Source organism: Triturus cristatus, chromosome 9 (assembly GCF_964204655.1).
Source record: "Triturus cristatus chromosome 9, aTriCri1.1, whole genome shotgun sequence".
NCBI classification, from domain to species: Eukaryota; Metazoa; Chordata; class Amphibia; order Caudata; family Salamandridae; genus Triturus; species Triturus cristatus.
The window spans coordinates 499,047,820-499,067,761 of NC_140592.1; the positions used below are offsets into that span (position 1 = coordinate 499,047,820).

Genomic DNA, 19,942 nt, shown 5'->3' on the forward strand with positions numbered 1-19,942 from the left:
ATCTTCCATTTGATCTTGAAGTGTGTCTACGTCCATACATTTCCAATCAGAAGCTGAGGTCTATAGACGAAATGACTAATTCATGCCAAGTTAAATAGATCTATTTTTGATGTTTTTGGGTCTTGGAGGCAGAGGGCAATGCATGCTGTGGCTTTCATTTAATGAATTGTAGAAAGGCATGATGTATACTTATTAAGCTTTTTATGACTTCATGACTAATGTCGTCTGACAGGCACAAGGTGAAGAGAGGACCAAATGGGCAATGATCGTTCCTTGGAGTAAGTGTGACTCCTGACAACGTCCCACTCTCACTCTCTGAGTTTTGGAATGGATGTATGAAACTCGGGAAGTTCCTGGAGTATTACTTAAACAGGCAAGTATAGTTAACACGAATAACCTCACCTAAAGAATATGCTTGGAGGTCAGTAAACAGGATCTATATCCTGAGGAATGCTAATGACCCCTAGTGGCGCAGAAGAATTTGGCAGAAACATGTCGATAAAAGCAGAGAGGGTGACTGGGACGTTAATTTCCTAAGTACACCCGAAACATTTTTCACCCCATCAGGAAGAACCCAGGGAGAAAGGAATAAAGAGAGTACCCTCCTAGATAGTTTAACTTGATTACTGTCTCAGCAAAATGGATCCCTAGTTTCCCCCCCCCCAAAAAAAAATTGCGCTCCACCCCGTATGTTGGCCTGCAGCAGGGTGTATAAGTAGTCCTATGATGAAGCATGCCACTAACTAGTGGGTGAGGGCAGTATTAATAAACCCTTAGGGTTTTCCTAGCGCAGATTGTGATAAATTGAATATAATAAAAGTTTTTTCCTTTTGTGTGCGTTTAATGTTGTCTGAAGCCTGCACTGTATGGCAGTTACAGATCTGTCTGCTTCTGCGGTCTACAGTCTGAGACTGAGTGGTATAACTTTATATTGTCCACCCTGGCACATTCAAGCAAACTGGCAGTCAAACTAATAAACTACGATTGGCTATCTGTTTGGAAGGAATAGGATAGGAAATGGAAGGAAGTGGAATGCAGAAGTGAAATATGATGGTGCATACATCTTAAAAATGAGTTAGGTGATATTGCATGCCAAACTTTTCTTGAACTGCCTCTAATATCCATGGCTTTGTAGCTAATTGTTTATAACATGCGCTAAAGAATGCAGTTTTGGCACTTTAAAAAAAAAAAAAAAAAGAGAGAGACATTCTCGAAAGGCTGAAACTCAAAACATCCCGGGTGAGAGTCAGGCTTGACTGGAAGACAATTAAAGTATTGACCTATTTCACGAATGCCCTTTCAGAACTCATTGATTGTTAGCCAATATAAGCACAAATTATTCTCCAAAATGCACTCATTGGCATTTTCCTGAACCATTCTTAAACAATTATAGCTTGCTCATTACTCTTGATATATGCATTTTATATTGATTATGTATGCCACAGTCGGACATCGGAAGCTGCCACTACTCACCGCTGCCATTTATGTCACCAATTTCAAAGTTTGACGTCTGTGACTCAGAATTGAGGCCAAAGAACAGAATTGTGCCACTGCAAAAAGACACAATAAAAGGCCTTGTTTAAACGGAACAAGCTGTGCAAGTACCGGTTGGATGCACCCATTTCCAGCACTGTCCACCTAACATGCGTCCCCTCCATACTCACCTCAGCTGTTCAGCAATGTAAATTAAATAGGAGTGAACTACAGCGCCATGGTCAATGTAAATTTGTAAATGTGTTTGTACTTATATAGCGCACAGCTACCCCATTTCGGGGTTTCCCGGCGCTGTACTCATACCGCTAGGGAACCCTTTCTGGTTTTTCCCTGTGAAATGTCCACTTCTGGGCATCCCCAGGGTGAAGCCAGGCATCCCAGCGCTGTTGGGGCCGTTGTGGAGATTAAGCAAGCTATTGCCCAGAGTTGCAGCGTGGGACCCATGATTAGAATAGGCACCGAGGCGAGAAATCAGGTCCGAGGAATTATGAGCCCAAGATCCGCCAAGGCGGGAATTGAACCCTGGTCCTGGGCCAGACCTCTGCATCAGGGTCTGCCGCTCTAACCATTGAGCCACACTTCTCCACAATGTAGGATCACTTTTAAATATAACATTAATAATAATAATAATAATAACAAACAACAACAATCTTAACCCCTTCGCCGCGGCGCAAATTCCGTCGCGGCGCTGAGCGGGTGCGGGGTGAGCGCGGCGCCGCCATGCTCGTGACGGAACCACGCCATCATGAGTCACGGGCGAGCTGTGCTCATGATGGCGTGGTTCCGTCACGACTCCGCCCACTCGTTATTTCGCCCACACAGGCGAGGAATCAGTGACGCGTGGGCGGAGCGGCCACAGCATGACCGAACCACGCCGTCATGAGCAAACGCCGCCCGTAGCTCATGACGGCGTGGTTCCATCATACGCACGCAAGGGGTTAATAATAATAGAAACAATCATTTGTATTCAGACCTCTTGTTTGCATAACACAAGAGCACAATAGATCACCATTTGGAGAATCTTTGGAGGAGGAGACAATTGAGCAGCGGCGGCTCCTTATCAGGGGCACCAGGGTGCAGCCCTGCCTCATGTGAGGCCAACATTCTGCCCCTTGCCTCGCCCCACACTGCACATTATTTAATTTGGTAGCGTTCACGAAAATACGGCTTTAGTGTTTGCATAAACAGCGCTAGTGTGCAGGTCAGCCCTCTTGGCCTCGTCAGGAAGATGAGGAGAGGTGCTGCGGGGGCTAAGGAATGATCCAGCCACAGGGTGTTTAAAAACACAGCACTTTGTACGTGGATGGCGCACCTCAGGGCCATTGTTCATGTAAGATCCCCTCGAGCAGGCACAATCCATTTTATTTATCAGACATATTGTGCATGCCTCAGGCAGCACAGTATATCTGCTAAAATGTGGCTGTCTGTGCGCACCTCAATGCATTCCTGAGGCCACTAAGAAGCCACACAGAGCAGCAGGGACAGGATCCCCAGCACTGTCCCAGTTTCTTATAGGGTTGTGTTTCCAGTTCCTGGTCCAGTTGAAGAAACCAGGACAGGGACCGAGTTGGGTTTTCCCTTTTCAACCCTGGCCCTGCTGGTTTGTCCGGCTGCTCTTTGGAAATCATGGGTGGATGGTTCCAATGTCCGGCGTCAGATTCCTGCTCTGCTGCTGCCACAGAGACTCCATTTGGCAGCAAAAGAAGCCATGTAAGTAATGACAAAGTGCATATGTCGGGAAAGCATATTCGTAGGGGTAATGCCTAAAGAACGCACTTAGGGTCACCAACATGCATTTGGCAAGTAATGGACACTACCAACAATCTGCTGTGGACATCTCTTGAAATACATAACAGTGAGTCTGGCTTTTGTTCAAGGTTCTGGGGGAGTCTGTGATTACTAGGCAGATGTCAAGTCTAATTTACAACAGGTGTTCCATGGCTTTAGGTACTACTACACTGATCAAAACTGCCAAAGACCCTACTTGGGTCTTTGATCAATGGGTAGTAAGGTCAAAAAAAGAAAAACCGTGAGCTAGGTTGTGCCCCCAGGTTAGGAAATTGGATGCAGTATAGTACAATCAAGAAACACCCAATAAAGGTCAATGTCCTGCGAGAGCTATAATAAAAAACTAAAATTTAAAAAAAAAGTTTTTATTTACACAAATTAATAAAAGTGAAGAAATTATATTCAGCAATTCACATAAAAAAGTCCAACCAGATTCTTTAGCACAGCAGTGACCCCAAATATCATAGCAATTCTCCCTGTTCAGTCAGCTACCAATGATGTCCATTGCCCCCTACAGTCCACATTATCCAGGGGTGTGTGAAACTGAAAAGGTCACAGCTTTGTAAATTTGCAACATTCGTCCATTTCCCATAAATTTGCCCGTGGGTGAATCGTTTAAAAACCATTCATACAGATGATCTATTCCCAAAAAAATTTCGAAAGAGAAATCTTACAAAATAGTGCTTTGTCGTTTTTTAAAGCCACTTTCTAAAATTGCGGCAACACTGAAGTTTTTAAAGCTAAAAAAAAAGTTGGAAAGTACCTATTTCACTAACGTTTCAAAATTCTACAGATAACGACATGGAAATAATTATCTTAAGCAGCTCTCTCTGCTGATTCCGAAGGATATCCGACCGTGGCCATGCTTACTAAAATAGCTTCTTCTATCTCACGGCAGTTTGATGTCAGACAAAAGCAGACGAGTCAAAACAGGTCACTTCTAAATTAGAGATCAAACTTCTTAGCAATAATGACTTTCATGGGGAATTGCTAAAACAGTGTCTCTGGGCAACAAGCCAAATAATAGATAGCTTACTCGCATGCCAGAGCCAGTGCTGGAGAGCTTGAGATTTCCAAATGCATACATTCCGCAAATCCATCCAACACCCAGTGGGATCACTGGCTCGTCGACAAGCTTTAGGACATAACCTGCCGCGGCCCCTGCAGGTAGGAGCGGGGAGGCGGGCTAGGGGGGAATTTTAAGAGATGACCACAAGGAAAAATTAAATTAAGAATTTATTTTACGTTTGTACTGCTCGATTTTCCCAGCTCTCTTGTGATTAAGGGGAACTAATGTGACTTCAGTCTCTTTCCATCCAAGTCTAAGGGTTAGAGTAGCGTATAGAGCCTATTTATTAGGCACTTCGACATGATCCTGTGTTCTTACCCATAGATCAGGGTTTGCACATATATCCTAGAGGATAGATTCGTTAGTATTAGGGGTAATCTGTTCTATAGTGAGGGTATTTCATGGAGCCGTGCTGAATCCAGGCCTGGTAGGCCTTAAACGGGAGAGACTCCATCTTTCCTTCCGCTCCGGCAGCTTGGAAAGTTTCTAGGTCGAGGGTGATGTTTTAGTTATGAGGTGTTATTCGCTTGGAGAGAACCGGTTCAGGCCGGCCCTTATCGAAGGATTGTATTTTTCTTCATGCCGAAGACACTACATCAGGCCGGCCGGCTGGGAACGTGTCCTTGGTACGGGGAGGTACAAGAATTTGGTGGGCGGCAGGTTACGGGCTGGAATTTTCCATGAGAAAATGCACCTCTATATTAGTGAAAGTCTGAGGCAGATACTGGCACTGGCTTTTAGTCCGTAGGCGGCACCTGGCCGTTAGCAGTAAAGCTACTACTTATTCCAGGGAAGACAGATGACAAACTTGAAGGTGGAGAAAAACCGAGAGATAGATATTCTTCTAACAGAATAGCCAAAGAGAAAAGAGAGTAGCCGATGAGGAAGAGGTCCCAGTGACTCGGAGAAGGAGAAGGGAGTAGATCCGTGACTGCGGAGGTGTGACTTCCAGGCGAAGCCGAGGCACAGACGAGAAGGGAAGCTAGATGACCATTGAGTGCAGGCTACATACGACCAAGGTGATGTCAACCCCTTTATTATTAGAGTGTACAACTTAATCTTTCACTTTTCTTTGCAGGTTATATGTGATATGTATTATGTTCTGTGAGCGTGTATGTAGTGACTAAATAAAGTATCCAGTTTGTAGTGAATCAACATGTGCTGCGTGTTCTTGTATAAGAGGGTAGCCTATTCTTCTAGTCAGCTGTGACTTGACATGAACAGATGTTAATCCTGATCAGGTAGGTGGTAACTGAATAAGGGAGAAAAGAGCCCCTCGAACTGGGGAACAGGTTGTGCTCAACTAGTAGTCTTTGTGTGATCTGATACATAGTAACACTGATTCCCTTGTTGTATGTCGTGGTAATTATAGGATGAACTCGTGCTAAGGCTGCCGTCTGGGCAGGAAGTCCTGGGTCCGTTTGGGACCGCGAGGCTAAGGCTGCCATCTGGGCAGGAAGTCCTGGGTCCGTTTGGGACCGCGAGGCTAAGGCTGCCGTCTGGGTAGGAAGTCCTGGGTCCGTTTGGGACCGCGAGGCTAAGGCTGCCGTCTGGGCAGGAAGTCCTGGGTCCGTTTGGGACCGCGAGGCTGAGGCTGCCGTCTGGGTAGGAAGTCCTGGGTCCGTTTGGGACCGCGAGGCTAAGGCTGCCGTCTGGGTAGGAAGTCCTGGGTCCGTTTGGGACCGCGAGGCTGAGGCTGCCGTCTGGGTAGGAAGTCCTGGGTCCGTTTGGGACCGCGAGGCTAAGGCTGCCGTCTGGGTAGGAAGTCCTGGGTCCGTTTGGGACCGCGAGGCTGAGGCTGCCGTCTGGGCAGGAAGTCCTGGGTCCATTTGGGACCGCGAGGCCGCCACTTGTATTATAAGAGGTCTTGATAGATATATATATATATATATATATAGTAGGAATTCCCTGTCCTTAGGTGGTATATATACATGTGGTTTCTTAGGTGTGAATAGGCCCTAGGGAGGGGGTAACGTTCTGGCTGGGTTAGAGAGGCTCTGTTGAGCGGGTTCTATCTGATCCGAAAACCCAAGCAGAACAACGTTGTGGTCTTCTCTCTAACTCCCCCCCCCAGTCGGCAACATGGCGCACCACTCTTACCTTCAGTAGTTGCAGCTGCGGCTGCCAAACTTAGATTGAAGGTCAGGACAAAATTAGCCTTTTCCAATGATCAGAAACTTCAGGGTACTCGGTCTGACTTTGACAACACTTCAACATGGTGCAGTGAAGTCTATTAAAATGTACTGCCCAACAGGACAAAGTGTGGTGGCTCTGGAGGGAACCTTGCATATTCCAAGTCATGCCTGCACACCACTGAGATACAAGCCTGTGTGCCAAACACCAAGCTGCGTGAGACACAGGAGCAAAAAGCAGCACACAAAGGGCCAACTGATCAAGAGGGTTTCATCAACTGGGAGCTCCTATAATAACAGCTGATTGCTGGCATCGTTGCATCTTGATAGTATCAGGCACCTCAAGAGCTGGTCTATTCATCGTGGGTATCTCCTTCTAGCCTACCAGCTTTTTTGTCAGCAGGACCCAAGGCATGTTCCACAAAGTCATAGGAAGGTCCTTTTCCTTAAGGAGAGTCCCCCGCCACTTTCTCGTGAAGGGTGTACCAGGGGATTGTGCCTAGTCCTGGTTAACCATCAGGTTCACAGCAATGAAGAAAGTATTTAGAAGTCATAGGGAAACTAAATAACTGGCTTAGGGCACCAGTTTACATCCAAAGTTGAGGGAAGGTTACTGGAGGGAAAAACCTGCGACGAGTCACAGGGATTACTCAGTTTACAGTTCAAATGGATTTCCAGCCAATTCAAATGGAAATTTCTTGGAATTACTAGTGAAAAATATGAGAGATATTTTTGATCTATGTGAATACTACCCTATAAGCACTAGGGGCCTCATGTAGGTAGCATACCAGTTACCACTTCTAAAATACCGAACGATACCGAATCGGTATTTTAGAAGTGGTAACTCGTATGTAGGTAATGAGTCGGTATTTTTTACCGATTCGTTACTATTCGGTAATTACCGAATCGGTATTTACCGATTCGGTAATGAGGCATACCTTCCCATTGATGGGAAGGTATGCCTCATTACCGAATCGGTAAATACAGATTCGGTAATGGGGGGAACACTTGCATGGGTGGCAGGGTGTCACATTGACACCCTGTTGCACCCCTGATTCGGCCATGTGTGCACATGTGGCACACATACATGCCCTAAGGGCATGTATGTATGCCACATTGCACACTGCTACGCGCGTAAAAATGCATTAATACATACTTTAATTATTTACCACCAACTAAAAGTTGGTGGTAAATACCGACTCTAAAACACACCCACACACTCCCCCTACATCTCGATTTTGGTGTCGGAATTTACCGAATCGGTAACATTACCGATTCGGTATTATTACCGATTCGGTAATTTTAACGATTCGGTAAATTCCGACACCAAAAATTGTCCCCCTACATACCATTAGCCAAAATACCGGTCGGTAACGGTAAAATTACCGAAAATCGGCCGTTACCGACCGGTATTTGGCTACCTACATGAGGCCCTAGGTCTTTTAGCTCAGATATGTCCCATTTCTGTGGCAAGGCAAGCATCGCCTAGGCATTCGAGACAGAATTAGTTAACGAGATTGCGGAGCTGAATTTTTTTTTACATTATTGTTACTTGTGAAGGCTGTGGAGCAGCTTTCATGAGCCCAGCATCGCACGTGCTTCTCTGTGAGAATCTAGTGATCAATACTATAAACTGTCTGTAGAACATTATAAATTTGCACCTTGCCTTTGATTGAGGGAGCTTGTCTTTAGTTGCCAGCTATGGGGATTCTCTTGCAGGTACGCTCTATAGCAGACTCACAACTTTTGTTTCTTGCAATAACCTCTTTACAGACACAACCAACTCGGAAGCATGATTTTTTATCCTACAGAACTTGTGGTACTGGGTGGGAATCGCAACAGCTTGAAAGATAAACACTGGCCACAGCTGGACTGGCCCATAACATGATGAAAACAGGTGCCAAAAGTAAGCCAAAGCTTTTCCATTGGTGCTCAGTAAAATGAACCGGGATGAAATGGGTAAAATTAACTCCCTGTTGTGTTGTTTCCAGATACCTAGCCCCTGGAGAACCCTGACTCTGGGTCCATTTCTTGACAGTCCTATCCCTGAATAGCTGCCACCTTACACGCTGTGGGTTTGGTTTCCAGAGAAACCATTTATGGAATTCTTTAACTGGTTTAGGAGCTCTTACATACAAAGCAGATTCCCAGGATCACTCTGAAGCATCATAGACATTCCATACCAATAAATATTGCAACTCCCCTCAAACTCATTGGGAATCCAGCAACTCCTCCACTACATATTCAAGGCACCCATCAATCATGACAGAAAGTGGTGTGTGACAGTATGGCTATGCCAGTGTGAGGGAAGGGCTAGTCTGATGGTTCTGCAACATGCATACCATATTATCACAAGGGACCCACAAAACGAAGGAACTTGGAATGGAACTTTGACCCTTTCTGCCTCAGCATGGATGGCACTGTGCTAATTATATGCTTAAAAACTCTGATAGAAAAGCAGATTTTTGATGGGAGCAAATTCTGAGTATCACTGTTGCAGGGTGCTCTAGACAGGAGCCCCTCTCCACCTTAACTTGGGAACTACCCAGAATTCTCTGCTTCTTTTTTGCATAATTTATACGCCACTATGCCTTAAAAATTATATATACCCACACATATCTACATTTTACCACACATACAAATATATATCTTAATTCTGTTTTTTTCAATCTAGGATTTTCTTGCTTTGTGTGTTAAACTTTTTCTTTATTTCTTTTGGGGGCCTAAATGTCCCATATTTCACTTTATTGGCACTATGCAGCCTTATAGTTTGCCATTTGGGTTTTTTGTTACCCTATCAAGAACAGGTGCAAATTAAACTCAAAGTTTGCTTCTAAAGAAACTGCCATCATGGGCAGTCTTTTTCCTGGATTGTGTTCTTGATTCAATAACCATCAACAAATTGGTGATCTCTCACAGTTGCTAAATAGTTTTCAACCAATATACATAGCAGGGCAAAATACAAATGTGTGCACTTTTTCGCGACTTGAGTGAAGTTTCCCCCAAAAGATATTACAGGCCTGTTCCCTTGTGGAGTGTTAGAAGCCACTCCAATCCTCATTTATCCTACAACTCAGCTAATTGTAAATGATACTGCTTGAATCGAAATATACTAGTCGACTATCCGTGGGTTTTTGTGAACATTGTCACAGGCTTGAACGGTAACCTGCGATATTACTGGTAACCTAGGTGCTCCATCAGGGTCTGCAGGCCATGTGTCCAAGGGCATCACCATTTCCAAACCTGATCTGCCACTGCTGGGCTAACCCTGAAATCTGATACCATGGCTGGACGTATAATACCCATTAATACGAGTCAATCTACGTAACACCTTGGATGAGTCGTGGAAATGTACAACTGCCCTGGCCAGTCAGTGCTTAATTTGTAAAAGAAAAATAAGTGCCAGTGCCCAAACTATTTCTACGGTGCCCATTGCAGGTGGCATCAGCTACAGCCACTGCTGCCAAAAGCTAATTACACAGTGCGTACGGGCTAGTTTAAAAAGTACACTAGAATATTCCGTCTTTCACGGATTAATTCTGCTATAAAATAGATGCAGAGCACCACCATGTGGTGGATAAAAATGTACTGGTGTGTAGAAATAAGTGCAGGCGCCAAGCACCGGCAAACACCTTCGTAAATTAAGCATATGAAAAAATGTTGCTTAGAAGGACCCATTAGAGCATGAGCTTTGGTGGATTGTATAGGTACTAGCTTCATAGTCTACTGGTGTGAACTACAGGTTACAGACATCTCCAAAAATTGTAAACGCAAGCATGCATGACTGCATCCATTTGGCAGCACAACAAACAGCAACAGTTAGAAGAGTATCTGCTATGCATTAACGACAATAAAACCCTTTTCACATAGGCCACAATGCAGTCTCACACTTCATCAATCCAAACACCTTTTCTTAAAACTTATGTGTCCTATCCCTCAGTCTTTTTCATTTCAGTCATGTGTAGGAGCAGCAACAGATAAGAGCTCATGTCTGGTCCGCAATCACGATATCACCATCTACCCATATAGCCAATATCACAGTCATAAACTCTTCAATCCAAAGCACTCCCCATGAGTGGTGTGTTACTCGTTCACAAACACACATTAGGGCCTCATTAAGAGTATGAAGCTATATATAAATGCAAGTGATACACAATACACCAAATAAAAACTGGCCTCGCTTATCGACTGTAGAGTAGAAGCAGGAAACTTATTGTGCCCTTCACCGGGTCACAATAAGGAGAGGACACCTGGGGCTATTTTATAGAACTGTCCGAGGGGCGCAACGGGCATTAGCGCTCGCTTTGCAAGCCCCTGTGGCACTTTGGTATTACAGAAGGGGCTGCAGACACATGTGCAGCCCTTTCTGTAATATCTATAGCACTGGCATACATAAAGCACCAGCGCCATCATCAGAGGGCATTCCCTCATTTGCATGGTGGCGTGGTCTCATGCAAATGAGGGAATCCCTTTGGCTCTGCGCCTACGCCACATTACAGATCCGGGCACAGAAGCAAAGGTGCTGTCAGGAGGCACACTATCTTGTCCCAGAGGGTAGTTATACTTGCAAGATGTTACAAAGCATTTCCCATTCTATCCTATGGGGCAAGATAGCCTTTCAAACTAACTAAATTGGCAGTATTTCACTATCAGGACAGGTCACACACACCAGTACCTGACATACCTTTCACATACACTTCACCCTGTCCAAGAGGGTACATTGGGCCTACCATAGGGGTGCCTTACATATAAGAAAAGGGGAGGTTAGGGCCTGGCAAGTGGGTGCACTTGCCACGTCGACATGGCAGTTAACAACTACGCACAGACACTGCAGTGGCAGGTCTGGGATACCTTTTCAGGGCTACTCATGTGGGTGGCACAATCAGTGCTGCAGGCCCACTAGCAGCCTTTGATTTACAGGCCCAGGCACACACAGTGCACTGTACTAGGGACTTACCAGTAAATCAAATATGACAATCATGGATACACCAATCCATAAACACAATTTACCTAGAAAGCATAGGCGCTTTTGCACTTATTAGCAGTGGTAAAGTGCCCAGAGTCCTATAGTCAACAACAAAAGGTCAGGAAAAAATAGGAGGAAGCAGCAAAACGTTTGGGGATAACCCTGCAAAAAGAGCCAAGTCCAACAGTGACTGGGAAGTGCCTTATGAGAGATCCCTCTCATTTTGGACATGTGGCCAATCACTCACCGAACATATGTCAATGTAGAGACTGGATCCAGGCAGACTGTTGATGATTCTTTGTCTGCTGATGATTCCACCTCACCTGTGCAGATCGCTTACACCTTGACTGCCAGATCCCGATCTCCAATGACCCGATAAAGACATGTGATTCAGGTGCCACAGCATTTAATTGAAGAGTTAGAATTGCTGTAAATCTATGTATTGAAGCATGTATTTTTTTGTTTATTTATTTATTGTGAAAAACGTGCAACTTTATTTAACATAGCGAGAGATGTAGCGGCATACTTACAAGCCCCTATAGCCACCGCAACATCACTTTTCACGACATTGTGGTGATGATAGGGGCTTCGCCTTATTTACAAGGCAAGATTAAGCCATTTAACGTGGCTTAACGCTGCCTTCTAAATAAGGCACCCTTTCACACTATACTTGGCCTGAAAGGGGAGGGCAATGGGTTTTGCGGTGGGCGGTCCACTGCGACACCCATTGATTTTGACGCTGCCCCATATTTACAAGGCAGCATAAATATGGGGCAGCGCCAAAATTAAGACCAAGGAAAACCTGGTCCTACCCTGGCGCAACAAGGAGAAATGTTTAATTTCTCCTCATTTTGCTGTTTCCTTGTATGCTGCATTGTGCAGCACACTTGGAAACAGCAAAACCCCATTGAACAATAATTTTTGTTTAAAAAGAAGTTTTGTAACTTCTATGTGTGCTGCATTAAGCAGCACCATAGAAGTTACAAAACGCCATTTAAACATTGTTTATGTGCAGGAAGGGACATCTTCCTGCACATAAACAATCTTCCCCTGCATCGCAGACACCCTTGCACTGTGGTGCAAGGGTGTCTGCATTGGTGCTAGGCGGTAAAATTAGCGCCAGTAAGGGGGAAATGCAGGGCTGCACCGTATCTTTATAAATACGGTGCAGCCCTGCATTTTCAGAAGCGGCGTTAAGCCAAGGAGGCCAACGCCGCACTCTGCCACTTCCTCTTAACCCTTTCAGCGCTCATGACGGAACCACTCCGTCATGAGCCACGGGTGCCGTGTGCTCATGACGGAGTGGTTCCGTCATGCTGCGGCCGTTGGCCGCTGCTCCTCCCACGCTGCGCTGATTCCCCGCCTGTGCGGGCGATTAGCGCAGTGGGCGGAGTCATGACGGAACCACTCCGTCATTAGCACAGCTCAACCGTGGCTCATGACGGAGTGGCTCCGTCATGAGCACAGCGCCACCGCGCTGCCCCCAAACCCCCCCCCCAGCGCTGCGGCGGAATTCCTGCCGCAGCCAAGGGGTTAAATATGCCCTTTAGTGTCTGGCAAATATAAGAACGTTGGAACTCCTCTGTTTCCCACTGTACACTGTAGGCCTGTGACATAAGCATCGGAGAGATGAGTTGGAGGCAAGCTTCGAATGTTGAGTTCTGACGTGCATGCAGCAGAATAAAGATGTGTACAACTACTTTCTGCATGTGGCATGGTTATTGACAAATACCTGGGCTGGCAGGAAACTAAACAGGGCTGGGAGGGGCAGCAGCGGGGTGGGGGTAAAGGAGCCCAGGGTGAGAGGGTAAAAATGGTGGGAGCCCAAAGCAGAGAATGTAGTCTTCTGCTAGACACATCATGTAATAGCCCCTCCCTAGGAGCAGTGATAACACCCACCCCACACCCATCCAACTGGCGTCACCAGTCAGGTGACACTTACATAAAAGGGCCTGGGCGCACATGCTCGTGGCCAATTATATCCACTAACTCTTCGTGTCTGTGTCAGTCATTTGTGCAGCATGTGGGACTAGCGCCCAGGAAGGGGGAAATTGCCATCTTATGGATAAAACAACTTAAAGTCAGAGGAAAAGGCAAATAAATCTAGAGCCTCTAAAACTGACTTCTAGTAGCGCGCAGGCAGCGCCGTTCCCCCAGAACAGCTATACAAGTTCTACACATTAATGTTGAAAATGAAGCTTTGGGCTCTGATCCGAAACTACCACATTCCCTTTTCGTTCACTTAAAAAATGTTGCTATTTTCCCACTGCTGGATTATACCGCCTTTTCTCCCTTGAGTCGGCGGTCGCGAAAAACACCTCACACCCTGATAGAAAGGGTGCGGATTCTCGCGCCGAGTGATTTTAATGCATTTTGCGCGTCTATGAAACTTTTAGTCATTAGGCCCTGTAGACTCCTCTGTAGACTGAAACATGCTAAGATCGCTAGTTAAAATGCTTGTCTGGGAATCGTCTGTGCCATTACCTTCGCTACCCGGTGATCAAAGCCAGGTAGATCGATACTGTCGATCAGATGATTTCAGTCTGACACGAGCAGATCACCTTATCTGTGCCTGCTAATCAGCTCAGTAATTATTAAACCGGGTTTAAGGCGTGTTGCTAATGCATTCGGCAAATCTCTCCTTCCCGACAGCCCGCTTTTTTCCTCAGCTGGAAGAGTTAACGAGGAAGCAAAGGATTTACCGCCAGACCCGCCCAGGAGGTTGAGCGCCGCCTACAGCAGGCGTCAGTCAAGCAGCCCGGGGGTTGCCAAGTTCGCATCCTGAGGTAAACATGCATAACCTGCCTCGCTCTCCGGGTTGACTAAATACGTACCATTTAATTGTGTGGCAATAATTCCCACTATTAAAACATAAACAGACAATTCGGTTGGTGAATAATACTAGGATAATTGGTACCTTTTGGCTGACTGACTGCACCTCCCTTGCCTTCGGCTGTGAGAGGGAGGGGGCACCTGCAGGAGTGGGTAGTGAGAGTTGAAATACCAGGGGACCAGGTACATAAATAAGTTCCATTAGCCACCACGGCCGCCTTCTTTGCTCTTTCCCCCCGCTGGCTCCTCCATCTGGACACAGAATGGAGAGCGGCGCGCCCCAGCTGCCGCGACCCTTTCTCTCGGCTTTCTAAAGCGGCTTTCAATCTATACCTGCTTTCTCTCCCCCGGCGAGGCTTCTCCTCGCCCCCCGCCACACACCTCACTGAAGGTCGATGTGAAATGAAAGACACTGGCGGCAAGGAGAGAGGGGGAAGGCTGTTCGCGAATAGTCCTCACTTTCCTACTCGGCGTTAGAGCAGGCCCGGTTTCTTCCTACCTCATCTTCGGGACCATCGACACGTCCGGAGCTACCAAATCTTCTGTGTGTGGGAGGCCCTTCTCGCTACCTCTGGGCTTGCCGGGAGGACCCATGTGATGAACAAGGCTTTCAGTGGGATGAAAGAACTGTGGGGTCTCTCAAAGGGGCGTGGCCAGTGTAATTAAGGGCGTGGCTTTAAAAATACATAACCTAAAAATCTGTGCTTAGCATAGTGTGCCGCGTACGTGTAATTTGCTGTTTCTGTCATTGTATCCAGATATGATTCAACAAGTAACATCATACCTACAACAAGTCAAGACTATTGGCTTTGTCAACGGTTGTTAGTTGCATAAGATGAATTAGCAGTCTTGTTGTATAAAATATTGAAAAAGCTTCCAATTGAAACCCTGGTGACACCACGACAATGTTGCTGCTCCCGAGTTTCAAACAGAGAAGGGAAATACAGAGAGAAAATGACTCTCTTGAAAGGATTTCCCTGCCCCTATAATGCACACCTGGGTGACGTCATGCGGTAACTTCTCCAGTAGTGAGAAGTGAGTGGTGTGAGCACGCGCACATCCATGTGCCTGCTGTCACTGCAGTTCGGAAAAAAACGGACCCCTGTGCCTGGGCACTAAACAGAGCTCGATAGAGACCTGTTTCGAGGACCCCTATAAAAAACTGCCTGGTGCTCAGACCCGGTGATACCCGGCCCACTTAAAGCCCTGGTAATGGGTGTACATTTGGATATTAACACTGGCATAACGAACCTTGAGGGGGACTCCCTGCAAGACACGTGGAGGGGCCCCCTCCAGGCTCAATCAGGAGCTCTGCACCCAGAGTGGTGTGCTGTGGGGGCCCCCTGGAGCTTGCCCCCCCCCGCACCACGGGGGGCTGTGGGGGGCCTGTGTTACACCCCTGGATATTAAGTGGCCTTGTGTTTGTCGCCGAGACGATGTGGCGTTAGGGCCACAGCCACCACAGAGACCTTTCAAGGGGGCAAAGTGGGCTCTGGCCCAGGGTCTCAGCTTCTGGGGGGAGGGGGGGGGGGGGGTACTGATACAACCAGCTCTGCAGAGAGTCTTGCCCTCTTGATTACTTCTTAAACAGATTGTTTAAAATACCATTTTCCTTTCATGTATTTCTAATGTAGAGGATGCGTGAGTCTATTACATACATTTTGCAGATAAATGTTGTATTTATGTTTAATGCAAAATCCAGAAAACGTTTCTTTTACATCAAAACAAGAACTGACACTTAGAAAATGGGAGGGGGTAACAGAAATCAGTTACAGTAATATTAGTGAGCTGCTGTGTTACAATATTGAACACACACATCCCTGAATATTAGAGGTAAACACATTTAAAATCTGGACCAACGTGACAGCGCACTGTCAGCGACCTGGCCTGTAATTGGATCATGAATTCAAAACTGTTCCAAATAGGGGGGCCCAAAATATGTTTGGCCTAGGACACCCAAAACCCTTAAGATTCCCGGAACGAACGTAGGAACTGGAAAATAGTTTCTATTCTTGGCGTTGGCTCAAAATTCTGTGATTCTGGGCAAATCACTTACTCTCCCTGTGCCTAAATAAATGTCACATTTATTTTAGGTACAGGGAGATTAAGTGATCTGCCCAGATTTTGCCACATTTTAAATGTGACCGTGGGAAATGTTACTGGTGCTCATGTAAAGCGCTCCATAACCTTCGGATCGAGTTCGCGCTATATAAAGCTGCAAAAAAACATAAGCAACACATTCGGCAGCAGTGCAAAGACGTCGAGCACCTGTGATGTCACTGCCCTGATGCCTCATGAGGAGAGCATCGGCGCGGTGAATGTCATTGGCCCAACACTGGGGCACCCACAGTTAAGTTCGACTTTCTCCGAGGTCCCGCTGGGATCATACAGTGGTGCAACAGTGACAACCAGTGGCCAAACTGAATATGGCATTTCAGGGTTCCTGGAAGGAGGAACAATGAAGCAGCCCTGACAGTTAGTGGCCGGGCAGAGTAAGGCACTATATGGGTAAGATTCTTATAGCGAGCAAAATGTTACCAATGTTACATTCAATAGTTGTTATGCCATGAATTGAGCCCTGCATTTAAATTAAGCACCCCGCACGGACCAAACGATGGCCTCTGCGCAGCAGGGGGCCTTCGCTACATTTTGAAGGGAGGCCTCCACATTTTCCGTTACGCCACTCCTCCTATGTGTAGATTTTTAAATCACGTGAAACCTGCAGACTATGGGCGAGATAGTGAAATACTTTTATGGGGCACCCATTTTGACAAACAACCGTATTTTCTTAATCTTCTACTCGTTGGGTTCAGATATGCAAGTAATGGAACGTTATGGCTTCCTTTCTAGAAAACCTAAACTCTGGCCTAGGTCCTAGAGGGTGCTGGCAAACACACTCAGGTACACCAAGTGGCCAGTCAAGTACAGCACTGGGTGGGGTCCGAAAGGCAATATAGAAAGGTACCAAAGGTACCTGTACGTCACTGTCCCCATGTTAAAATTGACACAAAAGTGGCGCAAGGGGCTTGTAAATAGGCCCCCTAGTGTTTAGTCTGAGTGCAACAGTAGCCATAGCCCTGAAAGGGCGATGGACCTCCACCTTTTTCTCTTTCGCACACAGCCACATATTTTTCTGGTCTCTTGGAAGGCCTGGTTGATGGGAGGAAGAGTGGGAGCATCTCTGTTGACCAAACAACTTGTAAGGCATGGCCACCGAAATTATGCAACAGGGGAGGACCAAATTATGCAGCAGGGCTGACTGAATTTTGTGGTGTAATGTGGCACAATTTGTGACTGTATTACAGCATTATTTTGTCTTTTACACGTTAATATGTCTGAGCAAAGGTTCCCCCTCATTGATAACAGTTTAACACTAAGACACAGCAATAACCAATTGAAAGGTGACCAGTCCAATTTTGTGAAGGGCCTTCCATTGTGCAGCAACACACATCGCTGCGTGATCCGGTTGCGCAATAAATTATTTTGGGGGTAATATTTTCTTATTATAGTGTAGATGATGGAATCAGCCGCGGCCGCTGCAGAGGTAGGGCTGGCTGGGGGGATTCCAAGAGACGACCACAAGGGAAAATGAATTATTTATTTTATTTTCCCTTGTGGTCGTCTCTGGAAACACCCCCCCCAGCCGGCCCCACCCCCCACCGCTACTACCTGCAGCGCCCGCGGCAGGATGGAATATGTGGCAAATCCATGATTGTGGGAGAAAATACAATTGTATCGCTTAATTCCAGTTGGCCTGCTGTGAGGTCACTCTACTTCTATGGCTTAGAACCAGGAGCTCTGGTGAAGTTGGACAGTCCCACTCTGGCAAATGTCCTGTAGGGCAGTGCTTCCCAAACCTAGTAGAATCACAACCTAATTTTTAGAACAAACAACTTTCACAACCCACCTATCTTTAAAGGACATTAGGCGGGGCTATTTTTGAATGTAACTAAAGCATCTTGTGGTAGAGCATTGTCATTTACAGATAGCATGTTTTCCATTGAATTGGCAAGTAAATTTGAACAGTTTTGCTGATAAAACTATATAGCGCACAAATAATAATGTGTGGAAATCTGGTTTATTTGAATATTTATCCCTTGTGTATCACCAAGAAAAGTATCTTGATTTGTTTTGATTCTATTAAAATCTGTTCCCAGCACATTTCAGAAATACAAAAAATGGCTTCATTTTTGCTTTCCTAACTGATGAATGCATACAGTTCATTTACAGGCATTTACAATTTGTTGTGGGTTGCAAAAAAACCTGACATTCTACAGCTTTTTTTTTTTTTTACAGAGTTTTATATAGCACAAACGTGACCCGAATCGGGTATTAGAGCGCTATACACAAGCCTTCTTTTCACTCTCCCTGTACTCCTGTAAAAACCCCTTTCACTTTACTGTCAGAGAAAGAAAAGTAAACACCAATCCCCATGTTAAAAGAACATGCAGAAATTTGCCAGAAGACATAGTCTGACATTTGACTTCTGTCTTTGAAGCTGGCAAATGTGAACAGAATTTAAAGTCATCTTTATTGCTTAGAATTTTCTGACCCACCAAATTTCAGCTTGTGACTCCGAATTTGGGAAACGCTGCTGCAGGACTTTAGTCAAGGGCATAGGAGACACAACATTTCTTACTGTGGCCAGAGATGGCTTTGGGCAGAGCAGAACTATGTGTCAGGTTTGGCTCCAAGAGCCATCAAAGAATGCAAATCCGGAAACAAATGTCACAAGAAATATAATATGAGCTTTAAAATTGAATTTTTTTAATTTTTCAACATTTATCAGTGTCTCAATTGTGTACATGTGAATGCAACACTGAAATGACATTTTTTGAAAGTAATGTTTTTTTGTTTTTGTAAAATAAAACCTTTGCAAATACCCACATGCTGATGGAGTTGCCATGAGTCACCCAAAGTATGTCTGCTGGGATGGAAAAGTCTGCATGGTAATGTAAGGTTACTGCCTTCACCATCAGTTAAGCAGCACGAGCACGGTGGTGGTAGCATACCGTGTAGTGATCAGTAGGGGCTTGAACAGGTCCTTTTTAACCTGCGTCACTGAAATGAGGCCTACAGGTTCACTCATTTTTAAAGTTTCGCTCTTGTGTGCATAACTCACCCCTGGTCTACATCACTTTGTTGTGAAGTGCTGCACAGCACAGGAGTGGTATATCTGCGCTGGGTGTATGTGTGCCTTAGAAGGGTGCTATACATGGATAACGCATGTATGGCTGCATTCCTGGAAGCTGGGTGGGACACACACTGGGGAGGAGAGAGCCAGGTTTCCCATGTACACTTCAAAGGCTGCTCTTTGATTGAGTGAGAGGTGACAAGGAAGGAGTCTGACCACATCTCAAGAAGGAGATGGGACTGGTAAGAGGATCATAAGGAGTAGGGCTGGGGGCCCTGGCCTAACCTCTTGATGCACCTATCACTGTGGCTGATATTCAAGTGTTAACTCTAGTCCCTCTAATGGCCTGTGTTGTGGGGCTACTAGCTTTGGAGCTGCACCTGAAGTGACAGACTGCTTTTCAAAAGAAAGAGAGAGAGAGCATAGGAGTGGAGCCTTCAAAAGAAACAGCACCCTAACATAACACTTCAAGTAGTAGGACCTAAATCACATTTGGTTTCTATAAATTGACTATAAGAAAGGGAGTT

The 19,942-nt window shown here is 45.8% G+C and overlaps 1 protein-coding gene across 4 annotated transcripts in view; it reads right to left on the minus strand.

Annotated features, from left to right (window-relative positions):
• Positions 1–14,909, minus strand: part of LOC146798199 (uncharacterized) — a 485,077-nt gene extending 470,168 nt beyond the window's left edge. For 3 of the 4 annotated variants that reach the window (XR_014969125.1, XR_014969124.1, XR_014969123.1), the window contains exon 1: positions 14,781–14,909. Coding sequence is in view for 1 of the 4 variants with exons in the window: in XM_085627943.1 (XP_085484069.1) it covers positions 14,781–14,875 (95 nt within the window). In the remaining 3 variants the exon portion in view is untranslated. The remainder of the gene's footprint in view (positions 1–14,780) is intronic. The other variant, XM_085627943.1, reaches the window with a different exon arrangement.
• Between the last annotated feature and the right edge of the window lie 5,033 nt (positions 14,910–19,942).